Source organism: Halictus rubicundus, unplaced genomic scaffold (genome assembly GCF_050948215.1).
Source record: "Halictus rubicundus isolate RS-2024b unplaced genomic scaffold, iyHalRubi1_principal scaffold0158, whole genome shotgun sequence".
Classification (NCBI taxonomy): domain Eukaryota; kingdom Metazoa; phylum Arthropoda; class Insecta; order Hymenoptera; family Halictidae; genus Halictus; species Halictus rubicundus.
The window spans coordinates 17,501-34,983 of NW_027488699.1; the positions used below are offsets into that span (position 1 = coordinate 17,501).

Here is a 17,483-nt window from a genome sequence, read left to right on the forward strand (position 1 = left end):
TGGAGGGCGCAAAGAGCGTTTCTGAGTCGGGTTGCAAAGATGCTACGTACGAGCGAACGATGGACGTTTCGTCGGCGTTTGACGCGGTTCTGTGAAAATTGAAAATTTTACATTGCGTCTAACGGTTTCGTGAGAAGAAGGAAGTAGGAATGGGTATCACATTCGGACTTGCGTGAGTGTTTTGCGGCGTCGTGAGTCGTATTTTCAATACGACCGCCCGTGAACACCGCTCCGACGATCGAAATCTCTCTCTCCTCTCTCTGGAACGATTCGCATTGCGGAAGAAGCGTTTCACTCTCGAACATTTTACGCGCTCCCGACGTCGTCTGAAATGATGCGTATACGAAAGGTATAAGAGTCTCAAGAGACTACAGTGAATGGACACAAATAAAGAAAGAGATACCGGACACCCGTGTAAAATCTGTGTGCGCAACTGTGGTGTGCAACGTAAGCCCCAGGGAGATATATAAAATAAAATACGTCTGTGCGTGGATGTGTCTCTCTACACATAATTGCGGCGGAGGGTCGTCGTTGCCAGCGACTTCGACAAACATATTCTTAGAGTTCGCGAGACAGTGGTCTCTCGTTCTACGAACGCTTTGATGACTGATGGACATAGCAACATTTGGCATTGTGCGGGATGCGCACGCGTACTTGTATCGAGTCGAATAATTTCCCCGTCGTCGCGTGTCCTCGCTAATCCGTTGCGGATTCCATCGCCACGTTCGTTGAATTGAATGACGACCGAGATCTCGTGTCTCTTTGGTTTGATCGATGATATCGCGTCGTGCAGCGTTTCTGTACCCCCGTGTGTCTAGTGTAGTAGAGAAACCCCACCGGGTGTTGAAATATATATATATATATATATATATATATATATATATATATATATATATATATACTCCTCTATGGAGTGGCTTTCGAACATCGTTGTCACCACAACGTGTTGTCACGCAGAGCACGAGAAGGTGAAGGTGAAAACAAACCTTTGTCGGTCGCCCCATGTCTTTTTTTCTTCATTGTCGATCGCGAGACCGCGCGATCTGTCGGTCGTCCAGTCCCCGGAAGTTCTTTTCGACGGACGTTAAAGTTAACCGGCCGATCGTCTAGCGAGAGTTTCCGATCGACGAACAAAATGAAGAAATCTCTATATATATTATATAGAGAAAAGACACTTTGGTGTGGCGCATAAGATATATGGTTTTGTTTTTTTTTTTTGTGCTCCTCTGTACGTTCTCGCGTACTTTTAATGCTTTCGGTGAAATATACGAAACATTTTTTTTCACGTTTGATGACCTCAGAGTAGGCGAGATTACCCGCTGAATTTAAGCATATTACTAAGCGGAGGAAAAGAAACTAACAAGGATTTCCTTAGTAGCGGCGAGCGAACAGGAATGAGCCCAGCACTGAATCCCGCGGTTCCGCCGTTGGGAAATGTAGTGTTTAGGAGGGTCCATTTATCCCGTGACGTCGAACCGCGTCCAAGTCCATCTTGAATGGGGCCATTTACCCGTAGAGGGTGCCAGGCCCGTAGCGACCGGTACGCGTTTCGGGAGGACCTCTCCTTAGAGTCGGGTTGCTTGAGAGTGCAGCCCTAAGTGGGTGGTAAACTCCATCTAAGGCTAAATATGACCACGAGACCGATAGCGAACAAGTACCGTGAGGGAAAGTTGAAAAGAACTTTGAAGAGAGAGTTCAAGAGTACGTGAAACCGTTCAGGGGTAAACCTGAGAAACCCAAAAGATCGAATGGGGAGATTCATCGTCGACGAGGCTGGCTTCCGTTGGTGCGCAGATACCCCGTATGGGCCTTCGTGGTTTCCAGTGCGAGGGTACACCATCTTCGGCAAATGTTCCGGTCGCGTAGTCGTGCACTTCTTCCTTAGTAGAACGTCGCGACCCGTTGCGTGTCGGTCTACGGCCCGAGTTGTTGCCTGTCGTGTCGCTACGTGCGCACACGACAGACGCTCGATCGCCTGGCCGGCTGCGTGACGGTACTCTGACGGTATGAGAGGCCATCTTTTGCGCACAGACGATTGCGCACGACGGCATGGCACACGGTTCTTTTGGACACGGTATTATTGGACACACGGTTTTTTTGGACACAGTAACATTGGACACAGTGGGTTTTCGCACACGCAAGGATTGCCCACATGGTTAAGACGCACACGCTGAGTTACGCACATGTAAAATTGTACTCACGATAGATTGCGCACAGAATGAATTCAAACTGTTGTTTATCATCTTGTGTTGTGCTGTGTGATTACATAGTCTATGATTATATACCTTCTATGCAGAATGTGTCTAAAGTATCAAAATTTGTCAGTGATTTTAATTTTATAGGTGACTGTGTAAGATGTGCTTAAATTATGAATAGTTGATAAAAATGCGAGAAAATGCTACGGTTTTAAGTAATTTATTTTGTGTACAATCTGTGTCACAAGTGTTATGTTAAGTACTAAATTTGTTAAATGATCGTAATATACGCATGCAAATAGTGAAGAACATGAAGAAGCTGTAAATAGTTGAAAAAATATTTATGTTGCAGCAGATTCAAAAGGATTGAGAATACATAATTTGGGAGCTAGAATTTGATCAGATTAAGTAAGGTAAGTATTTCTATCTATCAAAAAGGTACGGATAGAATAAACCAGATACTATGTGGCTTATTTTATTTTCTTTTTACTGATGATATAGTGATTGGCAAACAAGATTACGTACACGAATATTAAGTTGCTCTTAAAAATGCGTATATTGACCTGTTGCGGTCCTATTTACGTCGACTTAGTCTAGAAATGTTATTTTTGCACAACTGCTCGCGTATTTTACATATTCATATTCCATTCATGAATAATACCATAATTACATATTATATAAATACCATAATTACATATTACATAAATCCCATAATTAAATATTATATGAAAGCAATTCTAGTTTTCACTGTTCTAAATATATTGCTAATATACTTATTTTATCTGGATTAAAGCTAAATTGTATGATATTATAGCAAGTTCTAAAACTATATGAGATGGAACTGTGTGGACCGCAAGGGATTAAGCATTCTAACAAGGTGTGATAATTTGACAAATGTGTATATACGTTAGTGAAATAATAATAATTTTTTTATATGACAAATGATCCTTAATTATGTCTTTTATTTAAAATGTAACGACAACTCTTTGAAAAAGCATAAGCAAAAAAATATTGAATTTTTAAATTGTAATATATTTTATGTGTTCTTGATTTAAACACAGTGATTCTTGACGCTACCTATCACGATAGAACCATTGATATTAATAAACTTGTAAGTACAAGGTGTATTACCTAATTTATTTCAGAAATCCTTAAGTCATTTAATGTTATTTACAACATTAATAGTAAAAGATGCTTTCATGTTTCAGGTATTTCTTTACATTTTACTTATCTTTTTTTCAGAGCTAGTCCAGTGTATTTGTTATATATGTTACAATAATTATATTTTTATATTGAACTTTACTTATGTACATAAAATAATAGTTACATGTATTAATTCTTGAAAAATTGTTTTAGGTCATTATGTTGCCACTAAGATATGCTGCAGTATTTCTTCCGCCACTTTTGTGGAATACTTACTGTTTACGAGAAAAGCGGTGGTCCGATCTAGTCCAAGACATACATATATATCGGCAACATGTTGGAGACAATTTAATGGGCGATTCTTCAAGACAGTACGAGACGAAAATCAAGAATAAAACATGGTGATATTAATTTTTAATTTATTAGTGATTACACATCCTCCTGATTCGCCAATCCGTATATCTATTTTATATATCTATCTCTAACGCTATTTCATTTATTAGCGTACTCTGTATTGCTGTTAAGCATTTTGTGAATACATTTTTATCAATACTTATCATTTTTGCTCTCGTAAGTTTATTATTTATACTTACCTATACGGATCTATCAGTTAATAAGTAATATGGCATAACATCTCCTGTCACAGTGTAATAGTATCACACGTCGTTACATAATTTTATTTTCTAAAGCTATGGTTTCTTGAACTTTTAACTTGCATTGTTTAAGTACAAAATGGTAATAATATTTGGTCTAAGAGCCGCTTTTGAAAAGATTCGACATTCGTACAGAATGCTTCATGGTGTAATGAATATATATATATGCGTAATTTTGGAGGCATTTAAGAATATCAATCTAATTTCAAGCGGTATACTCTGTACATTTATGGTGGAGTCCGAATATATACCAATTGGATGCTAAAATCTGACTAAAATATTTGAGATAAGTAAATTCTATCTGTAAATAGTTAGTTCAAATGCAATGAACATGATACTTTGTGATTTCTTTAATTATATTTTACAGGTACAATCTGTGTCAAATAAAATTCTCTGAGGACTACCAAGGATTTGAGAACCTGTTATTGAGATACTGAAAATAAAATTCTCTGCCTCTGTGTATTGAGAAAAAAATTTTCATCATTATATTTTCCATCAATGTATCTATAATATATCCTCGTTCTAGAATACTGTATGTTGCATGTCATTTTAAAGTGTGTTGTTAAATGCAACTTATCCTAGCTTTTGTGACACCTTTATGTTATAGTTTCACTACACGGCACACTATTTTGAGTATATAGGCATTTCAAACAAAATTCATAGCTTCTGAGCTAATACTTATTGAACTTAACAACTCCAGTATTTAAAAAAAAATACATATATTCATATATAGCGATCTCAATTTTCTACTAGATAGAAAATTTTTCACTAGTTTTTTCAATTTATATTTTATTCTGATCTGATTACTGACTAATTTTTCTATAAAACTTTTTATATGTATTTATATGTGTATTTGTTATATGTATTTATATATTGTGGATTTTAATTGTATTCAAATCTGATAGTATGCTGCATCTGTGAAAACATGAAAGATACATACAGAATGTACAAGTCTTATTCGTTTTTCTGTTATTATATGCTCACTTATGTTTGGAATATAGAACGTAAATGCCCAATTGTCGTGTAATAGATCTTTACTATCATTTACTCTTTATTAGTGCAAAATTGTATATACCTAATTCTGTTTTTACACGATAGATACGTTCCCGAAGAAAATTCGTGTACATTTTTTTATACGTATTCTTCGGGAACATATCTATCGTGTAAAAACAGAATTAGGTGTATATTATTTAGATCAAAATGTTCTATTTTCGTGCATGTGAAAGACTTCGGAATAAAAAAATATATATGAGTGAAGTAAGTAATAAATAAATAAATGAACCAATCCTAGCTTTACACACGGTCTCTGCAGTCATTTGTTTTGTCGTTAACTTTCGTTTGTTTCAGATACTTCTGTTCGTAATTTCATACATGTTCATTTGCTATTCAATTCTCTTATAGTGGTTTGTATCATTTATATTGTGCTACTTTCACTGTTACGTGCTGTTTTAAAAATGGAAAAACTTCCCGGAAAATCCGTCGGTAGCTTTATTTACGTATATAATAATTATACGTATAATAAAGACAATCACACAAAAAATATTTTTCGCTGTAATACACGCCGTACTACGGGGTGTCGCGGGGCAATAATGGACGTCGGTGATGGTTGTATTAAATTGTTACACGATCACAATCATTTGGAACGAATGCATACAATTGATCAAGAGAAAATGAAGCACGAAATGCTTCAGCTTTGTCGAGAAACGTCGTTTCCATTAAAGCAAATATTCGACGATGTTTGTAGAAAGTATGTTTTCAAACATTTTTTTATTCAAAATTTTATTGAGATGGACATAAATTTGATTATAATTGCAGGTACCCAGATGCTGGAGCACATTGCTCTTTTCGAAAATTAAGACCAACATTACAAAGGGAAAGAGCATATTGTCGGCCACGAATATCAGAGACGTTTATACTCTTAAATGAAATGATTCAAAATTATCAACCTCTGGAATACTTAAATGTATACTATGCAGTGTCAGAAAAAGGGGAAAACGCAATAATTTTGTCATCTGACATTTTAGTTGAAGCATTGAGTAAATCTACAGAATTGTACGTAGATGGAACTTTTGCAGTAAGTATAGTAATACCGTTATAAATCTGCTATAACATCCTCCTTTTATACTTTAACATTAGATATAACATTTATTATAATAGTTATATTGTATGTTTGACTGAAACATTTTTACATTTGTTATCTTTAAGTTTAAAAATTCCACATTATATTCTTGAATCTATAATGCTGACATTTATTCTGTGCATTGTTCCTGATTGGTCAGTTTTTCATTAATAACTAATACCTAAAGTCGTACTGAACATTTTGGTAAATGAATGGTAAAGTTGTTCAGAATCATATCTTAGTTAGTAATCAATTTTTGAAATCAAGTCCAATAATTTCATCTGAAAACTATATATGTCGTAAGTCCAAAATGTGTATATGTCATAGTACGTTATGTAATATTTGTTTTCTTAGAGGTCTTACCGAAGAAACCCCACATAGTACAGCTGTACACAGTTCACATACGCTACATGGATAATGTAAAACATAATTTGCATTAGTTTTATATATTAAAATGAGTTCAATATTATGAGATGATTTTTTTAGGGTATTGCGACTCTACTTATTCTATGCGAAAAACGAACAGCTACTTTATATACTGCCATATGGGAAAAAATAATTAATATAATACCCAATTTGCCAAACACTATAAAGTTTATAATGAGCGATTATGAAACAGCAGCTGTTAAAACCTTAAGCAAGTTATTTCCCAGTGCAGATATGCATGGCTGCTGGTTCCATTATTGTCAGGTTTGTAATGCTATTTATAATACATTTACTTGTATTAACACAATTCTTGTTTTCTGTTTATATATTGTAGGCTGTTCTTCGAAAGTGGCGTAAGCTTGGATTAAATAGTGCTCCTCATACTGTTCTACATATGGCAATGTCTTTGCCTTTAATACCTGCTATAAAATTTGAACAAGGTTTGTCAATTATTCAAAAGGAAGCAGATATTGCATCCAGCAAGTTTCCGGGTATTCTTTTGTTTATGACCTATATGAGACGTACTTGGTTAAACATAGCATCGCAAGTCAGCGTGCACAATTGTCCAGTACGTACGAATAATATTGCAGAATCATTTCACAACATTGCATGTCAAAAACTGGGGAAACAAAATATTAATATTTGGGCATTTTTAGGTACAGTATTTTTTACTTTTATTGTTTATTATACACATAAAATTAATTTTTGATAAGTGGCATGAATTTATTTATAATTTAGTGACTATACTTAATTTATTCTTTATGTTATTCTACATATACAGAGGTTTATATATAATTAAATGTTATTACATTTTTAGAAAAAGTAAAAGATCTGCTTATTGACCAAGAGCTTGACTTGAGTCGATTGCAAAATGGTATAGCATATTCGAAGACGTCGTACAAATGCTAATATTAATCATAGAAAAGAAATAACAAGTGCTCAAGAAGAATATAATGCTGGAAGGTATGTGTCTTTTTCTCTAGTTCCAACTGTTTACTATTTGTTACTAACATGTTTACTATTTGTCCATATACATATATGTATGTGTATTTTACATTTGAATGTATATGATTTTTAGATTATCTTTAGAAGAATTTTTAAATATGTTTACTCATAATGAAAAAACTTTTCAAATTAATAAAGTTATCACATTGGCAAGTATGTAGCTTATATATCTTATGTCTTCGCATAGAAGATATTCCATACAATTAACATGTTTTTCTTGTACAGATGAAGATAGTAATGATGAGATTGAAGATATCAATTATTTTGATATAAGTTATGGACCGGTGGAGAAAGGTAAATAAATTTGCTTTATTGTATAGTACGTACAACCTGCAATATAAATACGACATATTATTCAAAATAATATATATTATTAGCAGAACGAGTGCATAAAAAAGATAGAAGAACGTTACCAAATACGGCTTTGACATCATCGGGTTCTCTGAAAACAAAAGATACAAAAGTTACAGGTAATTTCATATGTTTTTTTGTTAGCATAAAAGAATTAATTTATTTTTCACTTGTTGCGTTTTTATGAACTCAATGCTATTTCCTGATATAAAATAATTTATAAAGTTTAATATTTGTAGAAAATTATCTCAACGAACCCCAGCAATGTATTTTACACAGCAGCATAGTAAATATACAAAGTGCACAAAATCTCCATGACAAATTTGACAGCAATCATATTGACGGTAATTTATTTGACTTTACATATCTGTATCCTATATAGAGCCAAAGTGTACTATAACCAGGTAGAACCTATAAGGGGGTAGTATACCTTCAGATTTTTACTAGAAAGGAACTGGAATCTTATGAGATTTTAGGTCGAAACATGAGTCTGCGCCATGTCGTTGTTTGAGCTTATAAGATCATATTTTGAGCTGGGTGAGGGCTCATTCTATAGAGGAAGGTTAAATACCGCGCTCATCATATTATATTATTTTTTGATATAGTACACGCAAATTGTGTTCTTTAAAATGTCACAAATAAATAGTACATACCATTTTAAAAAAGTGCATCCACAATTGCTAAATGTATAATTGGATGGAAAAAATCTATGAGAAATTAGACTTTCCCACACTATTTAATTTTCTTTTCTATAAAATGTGGCACTAACGATTCTCAATATACAGGGTGGCCCACATAACTCTGAACAGCTCAATATCTCGAAAACTATGCCATCGATTTTAAAGTTCTTAGTTTTAAATTGCATGGAACTGAAGGGCCTTTCTGACTACACAAACGTGAAGTGGCCTCCCTTCCCCTTTAATGGGGGAGGGGAGGTACCTTTGTAATTTTAAATGGAACCCCCTATAAAATGTTACATATTTAGATTCTACCGGAAAAAACAAGTCAATTTTGTCTGAAACATTTTTTTGTCAGATACATCCATGATGAGATCTAACAGTTTGAAGTTTCGAGTTGCAGGTACTTGAAGCGCTCGGAAATAGCGTTATGGAATTATACGCGCTTGAGTCCTTTGCTTATTCATGAAGAAACACAAACAACAATATTTACAATTCTTGAGTTTGACTCACTTATCTATGAAAATGTTTTCAGTTTAGAGCTGTTATTCAAGCAGTAACATTGTGATTATGGCTACTTTTGACACAGAAGTGAATATGTTATTAACGTTAGGTGTTTTTTGTACGTTATGGGATCAAAAAATGTCATGCAACATTTCATAATTTAGAAAAGCGGCTTCGCGAGCACGGTGAATTGTGTAAAAAAACTCGCAATAAACCTAAAGCTGTCACTAATGAAAATAATAGTGCCAGTATTCTTGCTGCAATTACATTAAATCCTCATATTAATGAACGTACACTTGCACAAACATCACGTATTAGTCGTTCATCAATTCAACGAATTTTGAAACGGCAAAAGTATCATCCATATCACATGGTTTTATCACAAGAGCTTTCGATAGCAGATTACGATCACCGCGTAAGATTTTGTGAGTGGCTGCAGGGTGTTGTGGAAAATGACTTTTTGTGCATAATACTTTTTTCCGATGAGGCCACTTTTATGAATTCAGGGCATGTAAATAGACATAATCTGCATTATTGGGCCGTGGAAAACCCAAATTGGATGCGATGTGTTCCCTTTCAACATCGATGGTCTTTAAATGTTTGGTGTGGCCTAATAGGAGATTTTGTGATTGGACCTTATTTTTTTCAAGAAACTGTAACATCTGCAAGTTATTGTGATTTCTTAAAAAATCATTTGCCTGCGCTTTTGGAAGATGTGCCACTGCACGTTAGAAGAGAAATGTGGTTCCAACAAGACGGCGCTCCTCCACATTTTGCAATCATCACCAGGCAATTTTTGAACGAAAAATTTGGGAACAAATGGATAGATCGTGGGGGACCTCGTCAATGGCCTCCTCGATCCCCCGATCTAACACCATTAGATTTTTTCTTATGGGGATATGTAAAGGACAAAGTTATGTTTGAACCGCCGACGACAAAAGAGGATATGAAACAAAGAATACATGACGCTTGCGCTTCAGTGACTCCCGAAATGTTACAAAGTGTTAGAACAACTTTGATGTTTCGAGTAAATAAATGTTTACAAGCCCGTGGAGGACATTTTGAACATTTAATTTAAAGTACATTTTATTTCTTCACGAATAAGCAAAGGACTCAAGCGCGTATAATTCCATAACGCTATTTCCGAGCGCTTCAAGTACCTACAACTCGAAACTTCAAACTGTTATATCTCATCATGGAAGTATCTGACAAAAAAATGTTTCAGACAAAATTGACTTGTTTTTTCCGGTAGAATCTAAATATGTAACATTTTATAGGGGGTTCCATTTAAAATTACAAAGGTACCTCCCCTCTCCCATTAAAGGGGAAGGGAGACCACTTCACGTTTATGTAGTCAGAAAGGCCCTTCAGTTCCATGCAATTTAAGACTAAGAACTTTAAAATCGATGGCATAGTTTTCGAGATATTGAGCTGTTCAGAGTTATGTGGGCCACCCTGTATAATTCATCCCAATTGAGTGGGACGTCCTGTATACTATATATTAACAATCCAATTTATATTTTTCTAGATGATGACATTTATGAAATTCTTGAAGATAGATTTTGGTATGATAAAACGGAAAATCAAGTCAGTAATGATAATAATAATCGAAAAGAAGATATTAGAGAACATAAAGAAGGGTATTGCATAATCTGCTTTGTTAAGAAAGCAACACAAGTTTGCGTTCCATGTGGTCATCTTGCATGCTGCATGATATGCATCATGCGACTAGAGTGTAATAGATGTCCCACATGTAATGATAATTTTAATACACATGTGACACTGCGCCTTCCATGATACATATATATATATATATATATATATATATATATATATATATATATATATAACTTATCGTTGCTGAGATGTTTGACTGTTTTCATGAAGCCTTATAATGTTTACATTTGACGTAGTGAGCATATCCTCTAATACGTCCCAGAATGAATCTAAGGGAATGAACACAGTCAAGTATCTCAGCAACGGTAAGTTTTTAGACAAATATACTTTAGTATTTTTATACTCAGGATACGCCAGAAGGATCGAGATTTAGTTAACGTCGAGTTAACAGTCGATTTAGTTAATAGTCTTTATCTAATCTTTATTCAACATCAGTGTACATTTGTTTCTGACTATCATTTTCCAGTGAAATACAGTTATTTATTAGTAGATCCATACGTTCTAGTTTCAACATTTATACAGTCCACTCCACTTACTTTCAAATTCAACCGTTTCTCATTCATCCAGTTCTTCCAATTTCCATTCACTCTCTCTTTTAGCGATCCTAAAATGTAACAATGGTTTTTTGCAATTATCTCGGAAACTAAGTCCAAGCGATGGGCAGATGTGTAAAAAGTTGTTCAGCCCGACACATAAAAAAGATCTGCTACACTTTAATTTCGAAGTTTTTCTAAAATTATACGCGGCTGACGAAGGTCGGTGTTCTTGTTGACTAGTTCTTTTACTGTAAAAGAATTTTTTCTTTTGATTGAATAAGAATTAAATATTTCTAACAATATACTATTAAAAAAATTCAAGGAACACTGAATTGTGGCCTACTTTTCATTTCAAATATGATACGACGATGAAAAAATAGGATATACTTCTATTTGCAAAGTTATCTCAAAACAAGTAATTCTTCACATTTTGTAAACTCCATACGACAGAAAAGGGTAATTTTAATTATTCTAAAAAAATCTAAAAGTAGAAAATCTACATATTAGTATTTGCAACATATACATATATGCTATTGGAAGACAAATCGGTGTCTCAAAGCTATGTCTAATATTATGTGAGAGCGAAAGGCATTGTTTACAATTAGTGTTGAGATAAAATCAATAAAGTAAATGTTCTCATCGATATTTAGTATTCCTTCAATTTTCTCATATTGTATGTCCAGATGGTTTAATTTAAATTGTACCTTTATCTTGTATTACTTTTTTCGTACGTTTTTTCCTCACTTGGACTTGTATTTTTCGAACTGTTCTTAAATTTATTGAATTAGTAGCACATTCAGAACATATTTCTGGAGAACCTGCAGAAACAAACACAAACAATTTGACCATGTATGTTTGTATCCCTTTAATGTACTTACTAACGGTAAATATAGACAAAGAGGGACCCAGCTCCAATGACCTTCACCTTCTCATATGTTGTCAAGGTCATAGTCCGAACTTATCCCGCGCACTTACTGCGCGTTGGTAATTAGGTTAGTAAAACAAATACTCACAATAATTGTAGAGATTGTAATTAGGGAAAGGACATAGGGAATAATTGACATTTAATGTCGTTTCTCTTTTTACAGGTAAGCTTTGTAAATAGTTGTAAATAAGAACATGAAAAATAAAATTTAAAAAATCTCTTTTTACAGGAGAAACTCAATTCTGTTATTATTCCTGTCTTTACCTAATCACCCGGAGAATTCATTAGCATTATATGTATAGGAAGGAGTTGTTCAAAATGTTGACCTTAACAACATATTTCAAGGGCAACGCAATCGGAACTAGGTCACCATTTGTCTATATGTATTTACAATACCTTGTGCTAATCTACATTGGGTTTTATTGGCGATTTCATTTCGCGATCCTTGGCCTTCCTCAACTACAGTTGCACCCACTGAATTGTTAACGCAGTCAAGATAAGTGTCTGGAAAGTCTTTAAAAAATTATTATTGGAGATACATTTACCAGTAATTATGAAAGTGGGAGAGTCCCCATTTATTCATATTTATCGTACCATGTGTTAACCTACATTGCGTTTTACTGGCGATTTCATTTCGCGATTCTTGGCCTTCCCCAACTACAGTTGCAACCACTGAATTGTTAGCACAGTCAAAATAAGTGTCTGGAAAGTCTTTAAAAAATTATTATTGGAGATACATTTACCAGTAATTATGAAAGTGGGAGAGTCCCCATTTATTCATATTTATCGTACCATGTGTTAACCTACATTGCGTTTTATTGGCGATTTCATTTCGCGATTCTTGGCCTTCCTCAACTATAGTTGCAACCACTGAATTGTTAGCACAGTCAAAATAAGTGTTTGGAAAGTCTTTAAAAAATTATTATTGGAGATACATTTACCAGTAATTATGAAAGTGGGAGAGTCCCCATTTATTCATATTTATCGTACCATGTGTTAACCTACATTGCGTTTTATTGGCGATTTCATTTCGCGATTCTTGGCCTTCCTCAACTACAGTTGCAACCACTGAATTGTTAGCACAGTCAAAATAAGTGTCTGGAAAGTCTTTAAAAAATTATTATTGGAGATACATTTACCAGTAATTATGAAAGTGGTGTAATAAAAAAATTGTTTTCAATAATTTTATTAATAATATTGAAATATAGAGAGAAATATTGAAAAATAAGAAACACACTTAATTTTTGTATATTTTGACTTGCATATTTTTCATAATTTAACTTTCTACATTAATAATAATTGCAATACTTTACCTTCATTCCCGTACATTATTATCTTGTTGCCCTTATAAAAAGATAATAAGTATTCCTTTAAAGTTAACCTATTTAAACACCAGGCTACGTATAAACATCTTTTATAAGGAAACATTCTTACAATATAAATGGGCAATTCCACTCCAAGTGGAAACAAAATTCCATTACTTGTTCGTCGATACAGTTTAACCTTTTTTAGTTATGAAAGTCGAAATTTGATGAATACTATTTTTAAAATATTATAACTGAAAAAATGTTAGAAATACCAACATTAAGTGTGTGAAGTTATAAAGTTTAACCAAGAGAATGTAACATACGGCTATGTCCTTTTTAATTATTATAAACAATATTTTTGTTTTTCAAAATTTGAAATAACCTTGAGGAGCAGAATTTTAACAGGATTCTTCTGAATAGTCTTCACATTTCCAGCTGGTAGATTAATGATTGTCAAAGGTACCAAAGGTTGAACTGTAGTAACTTTGACAATTACACTGTCCAACACCAAAAAAATTTTGCAATACCTGTTGGGTGATTCTTATACACTTTGTCATCCTAAAACCGAATCTGAAAGTAGAATTGCTCCATCACGCAACGTTTTCGAAAAATTTTGGTTTTTGTAAAAATGCCCGATTTTGATACGAAACGACGTGTTACGCAAAAACTAAATACGCGAGAAAGTTCAAATTTGAGTCAAGAGATAGAGGGGACTCTCCTCTACATATTCATATAGTCAATTATATTTTGATGTACTTCCTAATAGTTGTAAATGGTTGTTAAAGTTTGAAAATGTGCCGACGCGGGTACTTTGTACGCTCTATTTTTGTATTAATGTGAAAAATCCTTTATCTAGCAGGAATTTACTATACAGGAATCCATTCTACAGACATTTCTGGTAAAGAAACCATTCACGAAAAGTATTTGGTTCTCTTAATGTACGAGAAGGATCAGAAAATGTTAATTGACAGCGTGTGCGCGACGCGTTCGCGCCAGACGGCCATTGCAGCCTTTTCGCGACTCGCCAGGGCCGTCGCTATGCGTAGTCGACATTGGTACCACTCAAGTATGCCTTTGCTTACTATGCTTAATTAAATACATTTTTTTTGTCTTTTTGGGTGCCAATCATTACAAAAGATTATAAAAATACGAGTTATATTCACATTTCATTGTGGAAATGCTTAATAAAGAAAATTGAATACAAAAACTTACCTATTTCTGATGTAAACAAATTAAAAATGTTTCCGCCTTGCTTGACGTTTGTTCCTGGTATCCCGATTTTCAATAATAAGTGTCCAGCGGTAATCAGCAAGCATCCGCACATAAGTCTTTTCCTTTGTAACGTTTTTCCATTGTTGAAATATCTTGATGAAAGATTAATGCTGGAATTGTATTCCTTGTTTTGATTTTAAAATAATTTCGTCATGAATATAACAAAAACAGTCCGGCTGATTTATACACCTCCGCGAGATTTCATCGATTTAATATAGAGCGATCTATGTCTTAATTATGTACTTCGATCAATAAAATCGATAAAAATAGTCCCATTTACATAGTGTTTGGACTTATTTTAATCGGAAGAATCTTGAATGTCCATTGGTATTACAATTATAAAGATAAGACAACAATTACTGAAAATAAAATTTTCCAGTCACCGCATTGCTGCGGTCAATTTTCTTTATTAAGCATTTCCACAATGAAATGTGAATATAACTCGTATTTTTATAATCTTTTGTAATGATTGGCACCCAAAAAGACAAAAAAAATGTATTTAATTAAGCATAGTAAGCAAAGGCATACTTGAGTGGTGCCAACGTCGACTACGCATAGCGACGGCCCTGGCGAGTCGCGAAAAGGCTGCAATGGCCGTCTGGCGCGAACGCGTCGCGCACACGCTGTCAATTAACATTTTCTGATCCTTCTCGTACATTAAGGGAACCAAATACTTTTCGTGAATGGTTTCTTTACCAGAAATGTCTGTAGAATGCATTCCTGTATAGTAAATTCCTGCTAGATAAAGGATTTTTCACATAAATACAAAAATAGAGCGTACAAAGTACCCGCGTCGGCACATTTTCAAACTTTAACAACCATTTACAACTATTAGGAAGTACATCAAAATATAATTGACTATATGAATATGTAGAGGAGAGTCCCCTCTATCTCTTGACTCAAATTTGAACTTTCTCGCGTATTTAGTTTTTGCGTAACACGTCGTTTCGTATCAAAATCGGGCATTTTTACAAAAACCAAAATTTTTCGAAAACGTTGCGTGATGGAGCAATTCTACTTTCAGATTCGGTTTTAGGATGACAAAGTGTATAAGAATCACCCCACAGGTATTGCAAAACTCGAAAAAAGTTTAATTTTGTTGGACAGTGTTATTAATGCTCTTGCCTGAAACTTGCACAACATTAAGAAGACCGTTTGATGCTGCAGGCTCATATTTTCTTAAGAAGTACATATATATTTAACTTCTGACCCTTATAACTCGAAAAGGTAAAACAATGCCGAGGAACGACTAGCGAGATATTACAAAATTTCATAAAAATCCACAGACACGTTCGATGTAATTTAGAGTGGAACTGCCCAAAGAAATATTTTGTAATATCATTAAAGCTAAAAGTGTTAAATACAATTATGAACACAATTATAATAAATGCAGTTTAAGAAATTTATGTGTTACAAACCTTCCATTAGCGAGCTGCTTCTGTAATGTTTCAATTTTATTGTTCCTTAGTATAGTTTTGTTATTGCTTTTACGACGTACCGATTGTCCTGTACTTAATCTTTTGACCTTAATTTCTTCGTCCATTAGTAGCTGTTCCAAATGTTCTGTAAAGTTAAGAACTAATTTATCTTTAATAACAGATCATTTTCTTATTCTGTAATAGAGAAGGAGAAGAGGAGAAAATACGTAATAGTATACAAATATTTTATATAAACAAAATACAATTACCCAAAAATTTCCATACGTTCTTTTTCCCTTTTCCTAACTTTGACGAAACAATATTATTATAGGATTCTGATATATTGTTTGTTCTTATTGGACAATCGTGTACTGAAACTTTTTTCATTTTTGGTAGCCACGTAGTTTGTAAATACTTAATAAAAGTTTCTATTGCTGGATATTCAGGAATTATTGAAGCAGATTCATTACGAATTTCAGAGAATCCTTTTTCAAAAAGGTCTTCAGGAGTCAAGGCTAAAGTCATTGCCATGGACAATACTTTGGTTGGCGCATCTGCAAGACCTAATTAGCGCCATTTTCGTAATAAAGCCTTTATCACGAAAAATTGAATTAAGATTATATCTTCTATGAGAGGTATATACAGGGTGGTCCACCTAAGTAAGGCCACCTAAATATCTCCTCTAATTGTGGGGTTACAAAAAATATTTTGTATGCTATTTGAATGGTTTTAAAAAACCATTCTATTGCAAAAAAAATTTTTTTCTAGGGTAATTTTTTTCGGAGTTTACAAGGTTATCGATGTTTTTTTGCGTATAATTGTATAATTTTTTTTGTTGCATCGTGTAGCTGATGTAAAAATACGTTCAGTTATGTACATTACATGACCTTGAAATGACCTTTGAGTTCAAAACTTAAACGGAAACGATAAATTGTCTATCGAAACTTTAGAGACGAAGACGTCGTTCGGGAATCTGTAAATACAACAGAGTGTAAATACAAATGTTTACTATGCGATTTAAAAACCCCACTGACAAAAATTCAGGCGATTTTCAAATCGCATAGTAAACATTTGTATTTACACTCTGTTGTATTTACAGATTCCCGAACGACGTCTTCGTCTCTAAAGTTTCGATAGACAATTTATCGTTTCCGTTTAATTTTTGAACTCAAAGGTCATTTCAAGGTCATGTAATGTACATAACTGAACGTATTTTTACATCAGCTACACGATGCAATAAAAAAAATTATACAATTATACGCAAAAAAACATCGA

At 33.8% G+C, this 17,483-nt stretch overlaps 2 protein-coding genes and 3 long non-coding RNA genes across 6 annotated transcripts; 3 read left to right on the forward strand and 2 right to left on the reverse strand.

Annotated features, from left to right (window-relative positions):
• Positions 1–2,506: 2,506 nt before the first annotated feature.
• On the forward strand, positions 2,507–4,350 carry LOC143363860 (uncharacterized). Its single transcript, XR_013083932.1, has 3 exons — positions 2,507–2,608; positions 3,010–3,072; positions 3,552–4,350. It is a non-coding gene; the product is annotated as an uncharacterized LOC143363860 (long non-coding RNA).
• A 1,557-nt stretch (positions 4,351–5,907) lies between these two features.
• LOC143363863 (uncharacterized) lies at positions 5,908–6,785 on the forward strand. Its single transcript, XR_013083933.1, has 3 exons — positions 5,908–6,065; positions 6,467–6,529; positions 6,597–6,785. It is a non-coding gene; the product is annotated as an uncharacterized LOC143363863 (long non-coding RNA).
• Positions 6,786–7,436: 651 nt separating this feature from the next.
• On the forward strand, positions 7,437–11,383 carry LOC143363856 (uncharacterized). Its single transcript, XM_076804388.1, has 7 exons — positions 7,437–7,499; positions 7,615–7,694; positions 7,767–7,835; positions 7,919–8,011; positions 8,132–8,236; positions 10,602–10,766; positions 11,061–11,383. The coding sequence occupies exons 2-7, from the start codon at positions 7,640–7,642 to the stop codon at positions 11,363–11,365; spliced, it is 792 nt and encodes a 263-aa protein (XP_076660503.1). The 5' UTR covers positions 7,437–7,499; positions 7,615–7,639; the 3' UTR covers positions 11,366–11,383.
• Positions 11,384–11,512: 129 nt separating this feature from the next.
• LOC143363857 (uncharacterized) lies at positions 11,513–13,375 on the reverse strand. Of its 2 annotated transcripts, none has more exons than XR_013083929.1 (4): positions 13,019–13,375; positions 12,608–12,724; positions 11,991–12,104; positions 11,513–11,534 (listed from the first exon to the last, which is right to left on the reverse strand). It is a non-coding gene; the product is annotated as an uncharacterized LOC143363857 (long non-coding RNA). The 2 variants fall into 2 exon arrangements; XR_013083928.1 differs by having other exon boundaries at positions 13,004–13,375.
• A 120-nt stretch (positions 13,376–13,495) lies between these two features.
• Positions 13,496–16,733, reverse strand: LOC143363859 (uncharacterized). Its single transcript, XM_076804389.1, has 4 exons — positions 16,478–16,733; positions 16,289–16,353; positions 16,209–16,228; positions 13,496–13,592 (listed from the first exon to the last, which is right to left on the reverse strand). The coding sequence occupies exons 1-4, from the start codon at positions 16,731–16,733 to the stop codon at positions 13,496–13,498; spliced, it is 438 nt and encodes a 145-aa protein (XP_076660504.1).
• Between the last annotated feature and the right edge of the window lie 750 nt (positions 16,734–17,483).